The 16,068-nt window shown below is 47.6% G+C and overlaps 1 protein-coding gene across 1 annotated transcript in view; it reads left to right on the top strand.

The window, feature by feature from the left end:
- GALNS (galactosamine (N-acetyl)-6-sulfatase) overlaps positions 1 to 16,068 on the top strand; it is a 46,289-nt gene that overhangs the window by 7,592 nt on the left and 22,629 nt on the right. Inside the window, exons 5-11 of the mRNA XM_086469108.1 lie at positions 2,210 to 2,353; positions 4,179 to 4,245; positions 4,362 to 4,489; positions 5,299 to 5,438; positions 6,663 to 6,766; positions 12,854 to 12,990; positions 15,588 to 15,690. Coding sequence (XP_086325234.1) covers positions 2,210 to 2,353; positions 4,179 to 4,245; positions 4,362 to 4,489; positions 5,299 to 5,438; positions 6,663 to 6,766; positions 12,854 to 12,990; positions 15,588 to 15,690 — 823 coding nt within the window. The remainder of the gene's footprint in view (positions 1 to 2,209; positions 2,354 to 4,178; positions 4,246 to 4,361; positions 4,490 to 5,298; positions 5,439 to 6,662; positions 6,767 to 12,853; positions 12,991 to 15,587; positions 15,691 to 16,068) is intronic.

Below are 16,068 nucleotides of genomic sequence, written 5' to 3'. Positions count from 1 at the left end.
CGGGGTGAGGCTGGGCCGGCCACTAACGAATGACAGACGCTCTCAATTAACCCCTCTCCAAGGGGGAGAACAAGGGAGAGAGGCTCGATGGTTTGGAAAACTAAAACAGCTTTAATGAAACAATAGCAATAAAAGAAAAGATAATAATAAGAATAAGGAAATAATGAAATATGTACAAATAGATACAAACCCAATACCGAACCCAACTCCCCCACCCCGATGACGACACGTCCCCACCACGCTGCAGGGCTGGCACTGGGGCAGTCCCAGGCTGGACTGAGCAGCAGACAGGGACGGGATGCAGGAGCTGGGCTCAGGCCCTGGATTCAGGGATGCACGGATCGGGATCGACGATGGAAGAACAGACAGAGCCCTCCTCAGGTGTCGCCATTGAAGAAGAGAGCTTGACCCTGGGGACCCCTCAGCTTTCCACTGACCGTGCCGTCCATGGGGTGGAACACTCTGTGGGTCAGGTTTGGGTCCCCTGCCCGGTTCGCTCCTCCCTGCAGGGGCGGCCTTTTTCGGGCTGGGGACCCTTTTCCCTCCCGCAGCCCAACACGGATACAAGACTCAGCAGGGACCTTGGTCGCTACAAGAACAAGCCAGGGCCTCTCTGCACCCCATTCCTTGGTGCTGGCTGTGACCATCAGGGGTTGGCACTGCTGGAGCAGTCACTGTCTGGAAAAACATGCTGCTGTTTCAGAAAGTGCCCTTAGTTAGAGGAGACTTGACTGAAAAGTTAAAGCACTAAACCAGAAGTTTTAGCCCAAACCAGGACAGGCGCTGTACGGCAGCAGCCTCTGTCGTTCGTGCACACCACGTGCTTCCTAGGAAGGTGTGAAGAAGTGCACGGGGCAGGGGGTCAGTTGGAGTCTCCTCCTGGCCACGCGCAGAATTTTGGGGCTCCGAAAGATTTTTTTAAGTTTTCCAGCAGAAGATTTTTATGTCCTTTCAACATCCTTCCTAAAAACTTTTCAGGGTATCCTGGGACAGTAAGTTCCACAGTTTAATTACGTGTTTGCAACTCAATTGTTTTCCACGACCGTGTTAGTATTTGTTGCATTTCATTAAATCTCTCTCTGTGGTTTGTGTTGTGAGAGGGAGAGAACAATCTGCATCCCAGTAATCATTTCATACCTTTTTCAAGTCTCTTCCTCTGTCAGTTCTCTTAGGATTTAGAGTTTTTATTTTTTCATGTCCCCTGCGGTAGAAACAGCCAGGAATAGCTTTGTATTATCATGTATATAAATGAGGAAAGGACAGAAACCTGCAGTTTTAGTTACATCACCGGGATACGATCATAGCTGGAACGGTGATTATCTTCTGTTATAACTCATTTTGGAATAGCTCAGAATAACACTGTGGATCATTTTACTTCAGATCATGCATTTTATGCCCCTTATGTTCAGAAATTGTGCAGAGGGCGTTGGCACAAAGTGGACCGGTTGCAAGTGCAGGCTTGTGAGTGGAAGCCGGAATGATGAACTAAACGTTTAACTACAAAGATCGCCTTTAGACTGGGAGAGGATGGGCATTCTGTACCTTCTTCAAGGCAGTATAAATAAAGAAAATGTAGAATTTGCAGTATAGAAGTTGGAGATCAGAGAGGAGCTTCATCTTGAAGTTAAGGATGGTGAATTTTCAGGCTGCGTAGTAGAATGGAGCTGTCATCAGGAGTAGCTAAACGTGTTTTATGTTCACATCCGCACATAAAGAGCTCATTCTCATTTACATTCAGGTCTCTCTGTACCGTTTTGGCAGCCTGAATACTCCATAAAAGGAATGCAGATATAATGGTACCTTTCATGAGCTTTACCTTGTGTTTTTACAGCTTAGTGGTATAAAAGTGACTCGTTGTAGATCAGAATCCTTAAGTAAAACATCTTTGCAATGGCTTTGGGCAGCGTAGTCCATCAGTACAGATCCTCAAGGCAGCGTGAGAGGAGACACCGATGGAAGGAAATAATGGAAACCAAAGGTTGGATGATAGACTGAAATGTGGGGCACGTTTAAGCGCAGAAGTGAGTCTGCGTCGGTGCGTTTGCAACAAGTGTGAGGCCAAGACAGCGCTCTGCGGTCATTGATTGGATTAAAATGCTTGAAGTTTTTCTTCTTAGGCAAAGATTGTTTTCTCGCATGCCATTCTGATGAGATGATTATTTGCTGCTTCGCAGCAGAATTTTAACTCATCTGTTTCTTTTGTTCCTAGGCACCTGGGCCACAGGCCCCAGTTCCACCCCCTGAAGCATGGGTTTGATGAATGGTTTGGGTCCCCAAACTGCCATTTTGGACCTTTCGATAACAGAGCGCTCCCCAATATCCCGGTGTATAGGGACTGGGAAATGATTGGCAGGTAATTCAGCTGCTTAGCTGGTAACGTTATTTTCTTTGCTTTCCCTGCTGGAAGATAAGTGCTAGCGTAGCAAACCCTTTGCAGTGAAACGAGGTTGGCAAAACCAGCAGCTGCTTCAGAATCGGGAGTTGCAGCCTCCGTTGGGTGGGCGGTGGTCTGCAGGTATTCACCCCGTGCAGAGGACTTCTGTAGCCTGTCAAGCGCTGGGAGTATCCTGCCTCGTATATGATGCCCTGCACGTCCTGCAGTTCAGCAGTAAGATGCTCGTAAAAGTTAGCGAAAGATGTGAACAGCCCGGCTGGGTCAGGCCCATTTCACCCGCTGTTTGGTGGTGAATGCTTCTAGAAAGGGTGTAAGAAAACAGACGGATGGAACGGTCCTTCTCTTGTGTGGTTGTCCACCTTTCTAAACTGAAGGTTATGCCCAGATCTTTGATAGCTACTGACTTCCATGAAGTGGTCTTGTCTCTTCTCTAAACCCATTCCTATTTCTGGACTCTACAACATCCTCTGCCAGGGTCTCGTCTCTTGCTTTGAACAAGGCTTTCCCTCTAGTCTGGGGATGGCCATCGTCCAGCCTTACAAGGCCTGGGTGGTGGTTTCCATTGGAGCTAAGGCAGAATTAAGGGAAATCCTTGTGGGAAAAGGCACGAAGCAGGCAGGAACAGGGAGGTATGGATGAACCATCAAGGCATCACATCTCAGAGGGGAAGCAGGATAGTCCTTCCTGGGGGAAGAAGAGGGTTTGAAGGCAGTGCTGGCAGCAGAGGCTACTCGAGCACTGTTGCCTGGGCAGTGCCTGTTGCTTCTCAGTTGTGATTGTGACACTCTGACTCATCCAGGTAAAGCTGAGACAATACAGACCCACTTCTGTGGTATCGATGCCCCTCAGAGACTAGGTGTGATAGCTGGCTACTAAACTTTATTCCAAACCACTTCTTGTAGGAATCCTGTCTACCTCATCTCTACCTTACCATCTAAATCTAAACTTGAAGCTCGTTAAATATGAAGCTAGAGGTTTGATTCTGAGGATTGATAAAGGTCCGAGTACCAAGGCCAACCTGCGAGTGGCATGTGGACCGTCTCCGGGAGATGATTGCTCTGGAGTGCCTCCCTCCCAGAGATGTTTGCTTATCCCCTTGCGCCCTAAAGGCTTCCTGGGATGATTTCACTCTACTACTTCTCTTGGAAGCTGGTTCTGTTCTGTACTGAAAGACCTCTTTATTGCTTCTCTTCCTGTTTGGAATAACCTTTTGTCTGTTTGCCTAACCCCATTCTATGCTCCGAGCCTGCGGTCTGTGCCATTCTTGTCCCTTCGCTTTTGAGCCTGGTATTATCATCTTATTTCGCTTGCTGTTGTGCTCGTGAGGGCTTCCCCCTGCCCTCCTTTGTTCCGTTGGTGCCCAAAGGTATTCCTAACGTAACGTTTTCAAAGCAGCCCCAGTCCCGATTCCAGGATTGCTCCGTCTCACTGGAAGTTCTTGTGCACTACTGACCATTTCACTCACAGCTCTCTCTTGAAGGAGTAGCGGCGTGAGATCTTTCAGCATACTGCCCCTGTTCTAGCAGCTTAACAGTGAAAGGGCGGTGGCTCAGGTTTGTCCGAAATTGGAGGTCATCATTCCTTTGGAGCTAGCTGTTTCACTGCTTTCCCCCGTAAGAAAAAACGTGGTGACGTTCTTTTTAACATCTGAAGAGAGTTTGCTGAGTAGGAACTGTTTGTCACCTGCTTACACAGCAAGTAAAGGGGGAGGAGAAAAGCCTTTTAATGTCATATATTCCTTAGGATTGATTTTTTTCCTCTCTCTGCTTCATTTTATCTTAAGATATTATGAAGATTTCAAAATCGATCTGAAGACGGGTGAAGCCAACCTGACTCAGATCTACCTGCAGGTACTGTCTGTTTTAATACTGGTTTCTAAGCCACAGTGACTTTGTGCTTCTTTTTTTGGAGAGATTTAGATGGCAGAGGATGCTTCCATTAAATTAATTTTTATTGTTGTTTACAGGAAGCTCTCGATTTTATTAGCAAGCAGCAGGCCAGCCAGCAGCCATTCTTTTTATACTGGGCAATTGATGCTACCCACGCTCCTGTTTATGCCTCCAAACAGTTCCTGGGCACTAGTCAGAGAGGACTGTAAGTCTGCTTTTTGTGGGTGTTGGGGTTTTTTTTGGTTTGTTTTTTTTTTCCTAATCAATACCTCATGCTGCAGAAACAGAAAACATAAGCAATGTTTGTTAGATCCGAGTATACAGATCATTTCTCAAAAGTGTGTGTGTGTGCTGAAATACAACAGTTAGTGAGGACTTTGCTTGGATTGTTCTTCAATAAATTTGCTATAATCTGAAAGGAAGGTCATGTGACTAAAACGGGGGAGAAGGGGGAGTCTGAGCTCCTTTGCCAGTTGTGTGAGTAATGAAGTGCCGTATGTGGCACAGATGATTTTTTGGAAGGCTTTTGTATGATTAGTGCCTGTTTTCAAAGCCTATAAATCAGACCAGCCAGTAGAAAAGCATGCATGAAAAACAGTTGACAGGATGCAAAGGGATATTGGGAGCCTGGCTTCTGAGAGCGTCAAACCGGCATCCAGAAGCAAAACTATGTTATTAGCTTCGAGCCTATGGGAAAGTGGTTTTGCCTATATTTGAGAACTTTATAGCTAAATTTATATCAGTTGCTGGTCTTTGTCCCAGAGTGGCTCACCTCTGAACCAGTTCTGACCCTGAATACCCGGGAGAGGTTGCTCTCTGCCGGTAAGAGACGCGGGTTTTGCAGTGACAGCGGAAAACTTGATTACAGGACCTGATGCACAGGAGAAGCATTTCTGCAGCACAGGGATAGATTGTGTCCTCTAAAAGCATCGTGGCTGATTGCAGCGCGTTGTGCTGTGTGACACTGCTCCTCTTTTCCTGCCTTTCGTGGTTTTGCATCTCCTTTTGCTCCAGCTACGGGGATGCTGTGCGAGAAATTGATGACAGCGTTGGAAAAATCCTACACCACCTTCAGCAGCTGGGTATCAGCGAGAACACTTTTGTGTTTTTTACCTCTGATAACGGGGCTGCTCTCATTTCGGCTCCTAAACAGGGTGAGTCTCAGGGGAACAAACCTGGGCTTGTGAAATCAAGGCTTGAATCTCTGTGTCTGGTGGGGAAAGAGGCCGGTACTGGGGTTTTCCTTCGTGCGGTCAGGAGAAGCCTCAAAACGCAGAGCGCTTAGGGTTGGCGTTAGCCTCTGTTCGTTACTTCTGGTTCCCGTTGGAGGAGGCATCCTTGGCTAAATGGACTTTTGGCCTAACCCAGCGTGGCTGTTCACCTGTGTGTGTTCCCACTTCGGGCTCCACTGTCAGGGGGTGAATATTTGTTAATTTAGTTAGGACCAGGCGCAATAACTTCGCAGGGTGTTTACTCTCCATCAGCCAAACGCATATTTGAGCTCTTTGAGTAATTACGGAGAGTTCAAGAGGCCCTCCTTCTTTAGCTCTCATAAAAATATCATGAAGAAAGAGAGTATTTTTGTTACTTCACAAGTTTTCCTTTGTTTAAATGATTGTTTCTCTCAAACAGAGTCATCGCAAATTGATTTTATAGCCCACTCTTCTGTTTGGAGGCAGGCTGTCTCGTGGTTATTGGACCACAGAGCAGGGAGTATCCTGAGTTCTGATCTCAGCTGCACCACTGTGCTTGACTTTGGGTGACCTGGAATCAGGCACAAGACCTCCCTGTCCGTTCCTCAGCGAGCGTGGCTACAAGGTTGGGTTAAAAACCCGGACATTCCTGCAAAGCACTTGCTGTCTCTGAGGGAACACTCAGGGAATGCACGATTATTTTTCTCAGTCTTTTATCTGCATCTAATACTGCTCGGGTACTTTAAAAGGATTATGAAAAAATTACTATCTCTGCCTGAAAGTGTCAGATTTCCTTTAGTTACAGACAGCAGTTAACATCCTTAGAGGGAAGGAAAATGCCAGCAAAGTATTTTCTGTTTGTTTGGGGTTTTTTTGATCCTTTTTTCTTTGTTTGGTTGATAGTAAGTTGTGTTTAACTGTCACTTTCTCCCTGTGCTGAAAAGACACTCCTGAAGTTTCATCATGAAGGGATATTTGAAAAAAAACCCCAAACAACCCAACCCAACAAACAAACAAACCACCACCAACAAACCCCAGACAACTCTGGACATGTGATTTGAAGAAGCATTCGTGCAGAAATGAAAATTCATTTTAAACTAGCCTAAAAATTTCCTAGTTGACCGTGTCCCTTTGAAATAGGATATTGGCCTACCGTGGGGTTTATGGCTTCTTTTCTCTCTCTAGGAGGAAGCAATGGCCGTTTTCTGTGTGGCAAACAAACCACCTTTGAAGGTGGCATGAGAGAGCCAGCTATTGCTTGGTGGCCCGGACATATACCCGCAGGAGGGGTGAGTACCTGCTTTTAACGGTTCTGGTCGGACTGAAGTCAATAGAGTGGTTCTTGGTGGGGTCGGTGGGCTTTGGATGAGACTTTTAACATGTCTAAAGAAGGAGCTGAATGCTGCCCCTAGAGAATGGTGCTGTTGATTGCAAATTTGCACCTCGAGGGTCTATGATCAACGCTGCTGTGAGCACCGAGCAGTCTGCTCTCTCTCCCTGCGCTGCTTGCACCCTTTACTCTTTGTGACCACGATAATTTGAGTGGGTTACATGTCTGAACACATGCGTGTCCCAGTCTAGAGCGGGAGTGTGTTGCCCACGCCCGCTCTGTGCCGTGAAGTATCAAGTGATTTGGCCCTCATGGCTCTCGCTTTGGCGCTTGATAAAAGTTCCGCTCGGGGAGGTCTAGATACCAGACTATTGCTCTCTCCTGCCTGTACACAAATCCAGATAGGATCACTTCAGAATAACCCTCCAGTGGCACTACCAGCCTCTCTCGTCCCAGTTCTCATTAAAGAAGGATGCAATCAATTCTTCTGCAGGCGGGGTTCACAGTAAATAACAGAGATCCCCTCCTCTTTGTGAGCATCTCATCCCTGAAGAAAGTGATACTTCATTAACTGGGCACTGTGCTTAGGACTGCAAACTATTCATAAATAAAACGTTTTTCTAAGTTGCATTCCTTTTCGGTGGTTTAATCGAGTCAGGATAATGATAATTTATCGTTTTCATTTAGGAGGAAGCCATCAGATAGCTTGGATCTGCAGCTGAGGGCAGGAGGGTAGTTTGGTTTTGTCATTTTTAAAGAGTTCACAAAAACCTACTAGGGATGTTTTATTATTTTTTTAATTTGAAGTGAAAACAGTCCTTTTGTTTAAATTTAAACATTTCCATAAAGCCTTTACAAGCCAAGTACAACAGCCTTGGGCTAGCATACGAGAACACGAAACTGAAGCCGACTGTTTTGTTTTCCGCATCCAAGCTAAATAATGTGCTAAAAGTAAACATGCGTTATAAATGGGGACAAGAAAATACCGAATTTAAAAATTCTTTCCATTGTCATAACTCTGAGGATAATTAAGAACACGAGGAGAGAAACCATTGTGCCTGCTTGTTTTCTAGCTGCAGCTGGCTGGTGCCCCTCTCACAGGTAGTCTTTTGCACGTCGCGCAGCGGCGAAGCTTGGCGTGGTGCGAGGCGTTCCCGGTAGCCTGGCGCGCTGCATGGCTTCCTGCTCGAGGCCGCAGCCGAAGCTGCCGTTTGAATTCCCGGGAACAGCCGTTGCTGTGCAGAGTGAACGTGTCTGCAGAGGTGGCTGGACTGCCCAGCGCCTGCCCAGCGAGCTGCAGAGTGGCCTTAAGGCTTAGCGGGGCAGGGAGGCGCCCGAAAATCCTCTCCTCCACCACTGCCGATACCATCCTTGGCACCTAAAGTCTTTAAATCTTTCCTATCCCGGGCTCCAGCTCGCGCTGCCGCCTGCCAAATGTCCGCAGGTGCGGGTGTTCCGCTCCCAGTGCCCTCTCGGGCTCTGCTGGGCTACCCCGAGAGGCCCCGGGCGGAGCTCCCTCCCCAGGATGTGCTGCTTGGCTCCCAGTTAGGCCCCGTGTGCTGCTACTGATCGGTGACTGTGTGACAGCTCCTTACGTGTCTTTTCTGCTTGTGTTCTTGCCATCGAGGCTCCGGCCCTGGTACCCGCCGCAGCGCCGACCGCAGGTGAGAGGTTTGGTGTTGCTTCTGTGTGGGACAGCTCACGCTGCGCTGGCCCGTACGGGCGCCTGTAGTTCCTGCTTCAGAACTGCCTCTTTCCCGTGTTGGCTAGCGCAGTTTTGGCTCCTTTTCTGTATCTTATGGGGTCTGTAGCTTCAACATCTTCTGGACTGAGAGTTTAAACTAGTCAGCCTGAGTCCTGTGTGCTCCAGGAATCTGGGGGAAACTGCTTCAAAGTCTCTCATTCCTCTTTCTTTTCAAGAGAACGGAAGGAAACAAAGGCTTGGGAGCCCTGAACCAGGGTGGAAGCAAAAAGCTTCTCGGGAGTGCAAAGCTGAAGGGTCAACTCCTCCTTCCTGGTGTCGCTCCCAGTGCCAATGGTTGTTCCTTTCCAGCCGTGGATGTTTCGAGGAGCAGGCGGAGGGTCAGCAACCATTTTGGCTGGCCCAACTGCAGCCAGAAAAAGAGGACTTGTGTCTCTGGCCAGTGAAATCCAGCGAGTGGGTGGAAGGCTCCTTCTGCTGATGGGATCTGGCAGTTTATTAATAATCTTATCGATATATGGGGAGGGGGGTTGTTTCTATTACAGGGTACATTTGTTTGCTGAAATAAAGGAGTACCTTTTTATTTAAACAAAAGTTAGGTGACAGGATTGTGAACCCTTGACAGGCTGTTGACAGAGGTTTGGATAATTGGTGCAGTTGGCTGATTTGCAGGTTTTTGGGGGAGAGGGATGCCTCGGGAGTGCGTGTTGCTCTTGGCATCAACATCCAGTGAATTCTGGTCTCCCATCAGGAATATTTATTCACACGCAAAAGCAGCCTTTCTGCAGTTTCCTCCTCAGCTACGTTTTCCAGGTGAATTCACAACAAAAAAAAAATCAGCATTTCAACATTCCCCACATCACATCTGCCTTCTGGAAGGATCCAGCTGGGAAAAAAAAAAAAAAAAAAAAAAAAAAAAGAAAGAAAGAAAAAAAAATCGTATTCTGTTGGTATTTGAATCCTCCTCCTCTCTTCCCTCACCCTCCTCCCCTTCCTCTCTCGTGCCTGCTTCCTGAAGGAGAAAAGAACATATCAACCCAAAGACAGCATTGCAACCTTTTCTTCACTATCTCCCATGGGGCGCAAATTGAAATTGAATTAGACAGGGATATCAGGTCTGCTCGCTGTGATAACTGTAAAAGGATTTTATTTAAAAACACCCTGACATTTGTTCACCCAGTTTCAAATATTTAGCTTTCCTCCTTTCCATTCCTGGCGGGGGCGACTTTATTAATTGTCGCCTTTGATTCAGAGTTAAAGCTTGAAAGCGCTGATAACAGCAGTGGTGACTATTTCTTCTAGCGACGTGGCCCACAGCAAAAGGATTTCATTTTCTTAAAGACGTTATGTGTATACTGAGGGTTTATTAAAAAGAAAGAGGGGGAAGGAGGGGGGGGGGAAAATCCGTTCTTACGTGCGTAATACCGGCTGTTTCTCACTGATACGAGCAATATCTGATCTCACTCTTTTTTTATATATTATTTATTTTCTCTGGGCTGTTGCCCTCTCTGGATTTTTCTTTTTCTTTTCTTGAAAAAAAAAAAAAAAAAAAGGGAAAGGCAACTAGAATGAAAGAGCGCTGTTGACAGGAGAAAATGGTAATTTTTTTTTATTTTTCTCTGAAAATACTTCAAAGTTTTATATAAATATTAACCTTTTTTTTTTTTTTTTTTTTTTCCCCCCCTCCCCACTTCTTCAATGCGGTGCTGCAGAGCACAGATAAATCCAAGTGGCTGTGGCACGGGCATTTAATTTCCTTAAGAAGTTTTCTCTGCTTCACGGAAAAATGTTGTCTGAGACCAGAAATGTAATTGGATGATTAAAGAGAGTCATCTACATCTGGTTATGGTTAATAAGGGCCAGTACAAGACGACGGCGGTGGCCCCACAGGATTGTCACCACGCGATGCATAAATGAGGCGATACGAGAGGCACGAGTCGCAGGTCGGCGGCTGCCTCTTGCTGCCTGTTATCACAAGAGAGAGGCGAGGGAAGGGAGCGCCAACGGGAGAAGTGACTTTTGGATTTGCCTTACCAATTGCAGAGAGCTCTAATTACAAAAAGTCCCCGGCACCAGTTCGCCCGCCGGCCCCTGGCGTCGCAGCAGTTGCCGGGGAGCAGGCGTGTGCCAGAGCTCCTCTTTATGAGATTCCCGGCTCTGCATATGGTGTTCTGCTGACCCCGCAGCTCTCCGAAGGCACGCTCGGGCTGAATTAGCCGGCAGATGAGCCTACGAGGGACTGGGCGTCTTTGCTGAGATGCTGGGCGCTCGGCATCCCCGGTGACTTCGGCGGGAGCGTGGCTCCTCAAGCCGCCCGGCTCTGTGAGCTGGTGGGGGGGTGGGTTGGGGTTTGGCGCGCTGGTTTTGAGTGGGTTGGTCCTTTCTGAGGGCGCACCCGAGAGCAGAGCAGAGGCTGTGGCCGGGGACGGGCCGAGGAGCGGGCGGCGCTGCCTGCCCCAGCTGATCCCGTGGACGACCCGGCCAGCTCCGCTTCTCCCCAGCGGCCCACGTTTGCCAAGTGGCCTTGGGGACAGCAAGAAGCAGGGTTACCCCGTCGAGGGCTCGGTTCCATTTCCTTCTCCACAGCTGCGTGTCAGAAGATCCCCATCCTTTCCTCCATGCAGAGAGGGAACTTCATGTATACATCTGCTTTTTGTGAGGGATTTGGGGGCTCGTCTCTACTTGTCGCTGCCTACGAGGACGGGCTGAGCCCGACCTCTTTCAGGCTGCCTGCCGCAGCGATGGCCCTGCATAAGGCTTAACCTCAAATGCCCGAGACCTTCTGCAAGACCTATGGATCTTGGTCAACTGATCCGACTGCTTGCCTGGGCCAGGTTTTCCGTGGGCAGGCTTCCTCTTGTCCTTAGAGCTTTGCACTTTGATTTCTTCTTAAGGGCTGTGGAAGTATTCTTGCATGCAGCTTTGATACTGTGTGTTCCTGCCAACACCTTTTGATGAATGAAAGCCATTAAAATTTGAAATTACTGTAATCAAGTAATGTGATACTGTGATGTTAAACTTGTAATTAGTCCCCTGCATGTTGCTTTCTCCAGTTTCTATATTTTGTTTAAAGTTAATTCTTCCTTTGTGTTCACTTTTTTCAGCCCAGTCTCTTAATAAAAGGCTTAGTGTCCCAGCAAAAACAGCGTTTTCCCTTTAGGTTTTTTTTTTCCTCTAGAGCCAGCATCTCACAAAAATTCGTTTATCATGTTATCGTTTGTTGTCGTGTTTAAGTAATTAGTGTCAGCTTACAGGCTGGGGGTCTGTTTGGGAGTAGAAAGAGGATTCAGAGACAAAAAGGCTTTGATAGTCCCAGCATCGTAATGTTCACACTGACGTTCACAAGGCTGCTGCTAGGACTTGGATTTCAGTCAGAAAGGGCTTCTGTACTTACAGATGTGGGCTTCTATCGGATGGCTGCTCGTTTCCGAACAAGGGGTACGGCTGAAAAAGCTCTTTTTGTGTCGCATCTTGTGCTGGTGCATCCCGGTGCAAGACAGTCTTGCTCTTGATTTGAACCTATCTGCTCTAATTTAGTGTGTCACTGGCTAATTAAACATCCTACAGCAGGGAGCTGGAGCATACCGCAAGCAGGGTGGGAGCAAAGATTCAGAAAGAATCAGGCAGAACAGACTTTTTAGGTTTTTAAAATATAAATAATTAAGACCAGAGAGATAAGTATGGCTTCCAATTAAGGGGGAAAAAAAAAAAAAAAAAAAAGCAAGGGCAAAAAACCCAACCAACTTGCACATCTCTACTGGAGCCAAAACCAGATGTTTTTCTCCCTTATTAAAATTTATACTAAAAATACCACAACTTTACAGTTCTTGAATTGTTGGAAATGGTTTGCAGATGAAGTCATCAGGCTCTTTTTGTTATTATCCATCTATCCCTGTGCTTTCTGGGAACTCTCTCCGGGTATTCTGGACTCCAGAGATGACCTGGAGAGGGAACGAATCAAGGACTTTCTTTTTTCTTAGTTTAAGTGCTGATTTTTCAATCCACAAATGGCTTGGAATTTGCTAAATTAAGCTGAACTCTGTGAAAACACGCTCCTGTAAAGCGGATACATAGAGAGAAGGGAGAAGAGAGAGAGGAAAACGAAAAAAAAAACGAATCAAAATGCAAATGCTCCCTATGAAATATGGATCATCTCCTTTCCTTTCTTATTTTAATAGGAGGTTTGCTGGTGACTGCAGCACCGTAAAGGGAAATAGTCTCACAAGATGCTGAGGAGAGAAGGAGGGTCAGGAAGCAACACTCCGGCTTTGGTGGCAACCAGCCTGTTTTCTTTCGGCTTTTACCCAAGGTCTTGTTGCAAATGCGTTTCTGTTGATTTTTCAGGTCAGCCATCAGCTGGGCAACGTGATGGATCTCTTCACCACCAGCCTCTCCCTGGCGGGACTGCAGCCTCCCAGTGACAGACAGATTGACGGCATCGACCTTTTACCTGCCATCTTGCAGGGCAAGCTAATTGACAGGTTAGTTACGAGCCCAGAGCGCCGACCCTTGCCTCCTAACTGAAGGGATGCCAAATTTGGGGTTCTTTTTTTTAAAATCAGGTTTACAGAAATAGTTTATAAACCGAATGGATGCGTCTTTGCTCCCGCTCGGTGAGGCGGGGTCGCACCAGAGCTTCACGCTACGTGCGGATTCTCTGGTGGGGCAAGCAGAGGTGGGATTTCCTGACATGTGGCATGTTGCCATACAGTGGAGTCTGGGGACAGATGAAAATGTCAGGGGTTAGCAGGGATCCCTGGAACAACATATGGCAGTGGGGGAGATAAAAGCCTGAGAACTGTAGCCTGGGTAGGGGAGAATACATTATTTATTACAGGGAAAACATCCAGGAGTACGCTGGGTCTTTGTCGCCCCTGCTTGAGAGGAGCTGAAGGTAACGGCTGCGCTGCTGCGGGTGATCTGGAAGCCCACCTCCTCCCCAGGTCCTGTTTCTGTGGGTGCTTTTGCACGAATAGATTTGGGTGAAAGACCTGGGATCTCTGTGGGCATGGAGGAGCGCTGTCAGCTGTTGGGTACAGAGCTGTCGGCAAATATCCTTGGCGCTCTCGTTGGGGCAAGAGGGGTCGTGTAGTTGTGACTTTGATGAGGAATCTGTCAGCCCGGGAAATCGGAATGCAAATGTATTCTTTCTCTGTGAGAGAGCGAGGAAGCACACTCATGGAAAACCATATCTGACTTATTTTTCAGTGTTGGACACAGGGCTTTGTTCCCTAAAACTGCTTTTGTGCCCGTTCGCGCCAGAAGCGTGCGGACGGGGTCACCCGAGCGCTCAGCCAGTGGCTGGCGCGAGGCGTGTTCCTCAAACACAGCCTACCCTGTCTTTACTTCTGAGAGTTTGTAAAGCTCCTCCGTTGTTCTAAAAGAGCATTTCATTGCAGTTCCCCTTGGAACTGGTGCTGTTTGTGTTACAGTAGCCGTCACTCAAGGTGCATCATGGCTTTTTTCCCTTTTGTCTTTCCTTCTTTTTTTTTTTTTCCCTCCCCTAGACCTGACCAGATAACAGATTCCACAGCCCCCAAAAGCTTTCCAGGAGATGCAGTTGTTCTTTTAAGCTTAAAAAGGAAAAAGTGAATGGGGAAAAAAGAAACCGGTAATAGAGTTTTGAGTACAAGCTGTAATCCTCTTTCAAAGGTGGAACTTTTTTTTTAAAAAAAAAAAAAAAAAAAGCAAACCCCTAACCCCCACACCTTCAATCAAAGGGGCACATAGTAGCTTGTCAAATTGTGAGTGTTCATGGCAAGGCAAAAGGAGACTGGTGTGCTTTGGGGCGTGTTTGTTCGGGCTTTTTGTTAATGGGGTTGGTTGAGATCAGGTTCTGCGCTTCGGCCGATCTCTCGAGCTCCCTTTATTTCACCGGCATTTCGGGTGCGTTCAGGATGCCGGAGTGGGGCTCTGCTGGTTTCCCCTTTCTTCACGAGCAGTTCCTGGTGACAAGGGGGAAAGGCTCGTTGTTTGCGCAAGGAACCTGCAGGGGAGGTTACAATTTTAAAGTAGGAGAGGTTTCAGGCCACTCCTGTCATTCAGACGTGGCTATTTTAATCTTACCTTGCATTTAGGGGCTGTTTGTTCAAGGTGGCATCACCCGAGCGAGTAGTTTTTGCCGAGTGGCATCTCTGAACGAAAGACAAAGATATATATGTACCCTCCCGACAGTGATGAACAGCTTCACCGTCTCGCCCTGTCAGCAGCCTGCAACAACTGGAGAGAAGAGCTGACTTAAGTCTGATGTCCTTGTGTGGTGAACTGCACCAACAAATCAAACCTCTCTCCCGCAGACAGTCCGTTTCAGTAAAATTTTGTACCATTCCCTCAAAAACCGAGAGTGTGTTATTGAGGAAACCGACAGGAACGTTGCTGGGATGCCCAGGGAAAAGGTGGTGCATGTAACGGGGGCAGACAGTTACTCCGAGGAAGGTGCATTTCCCAAATGTATTTTTAATTAGGAAAACCTCCGGGAAAAAACTGCAGCTTTCGGCGGTATGTTTAAATGATGCAAAGGGAGATTTTGGGGAAAGAAAATGGACGGGAGATAAAAATAAAGCGTGTCTGGCTGCCAGGTTTTTTCCATCTGGAGTTTTTCTGAGATGTCATCCAGAGCAGGCCAGCATCTGGTGTCCTCCCCGGCCACCCTGCCCATGGGACGCTCGTGGCACATAGCGTGGTGCTGCCGTAAAGAGGAGGCTGAGCATCACAGAGTCCAGGAAGGCCTGTTCCCCTCTCAAACGCACACACACGAGCCACTTCTGAGACATTTGGTGTTTAAATCGGCGCGCTCTGTAGGAAATAACAGGGTCTGATAGTTCAAGGATTAACAATCCCTGGCAGCCAAGCTGTATAATGTTTCATTCTTGCGCCCTGTGAGCTCTCAACTTGATGAACACTTTAAAAAATGTTAATTGAAAACCTTGCAGTGGAGACTATTAGGAGGCAGCCTGTTTCTGACTGATAGCCGAATCGGAAGCCAGACGCCATTCAAGCGTTTGTCTCCCTTATCAGCGAGGCTTCCCCGGGCCCGGCGTGCTGGCGTGTTCTCAGGCAGCTCTGCTCTCCTTCGCAGGCCCATATTCTACTATCGTGGCAACGAGATGATGGCGGTGAGAGTCGGGCTTTACAAGGCTCACTACTGGACCTGGAGCAACTCCTGGGAGGAGTACAGCAAGGTAACGGCACGCCGACCTGCCCCCTGGTCTCGTTCATTCTTTCTGGGGAAAAGAATCCTTTAAAGCAGAGCTTGGAACTGGGGAATGTCGCTGTGCCCTTGCAAGCCTTTTACTCGCAGCCTCCTAAGAGCTACCAGATCTGCTGCAAAATCTGAAGGGGACCGGTGCCCCAGCAGCCCTCTGCTGAAGCCGGAGACAAGCAGAGGAAAACAAGGGAAGGCCAAGTTGTTCTGAGAAGGGCTCCCTTTAATCAGCACTTAATGCCCCTTAATATTAAGCTTCTTTCCCTGCTGAGTTCTGAGCTTTCCTGTGTACCCTTAAATTTTGGAGGCCGATGCCAAATTGATCGTGTATCTCACAGGATCCAGTACAAAAGAG

This window comes from Leptosomus discolor, chromosome 8, assembly GCF_034619465.1.
Source record: "Leptosomus discolor isolate bLepDis1 chromosome 8, bLepDis1.hap2, whole genome shotgun sequence".
Classification (NCBI taxonomy): Eukaryota; Metazoa; Chordata; class Aves; order Leptosomiformes; family Leptosomidae; genus Leptosomus; species Leptosomus discolor.
Note: the sequence above shows the minus strand (reverse complement) of the source record. Positions and strands in the feature narration are given on the sequence as shown.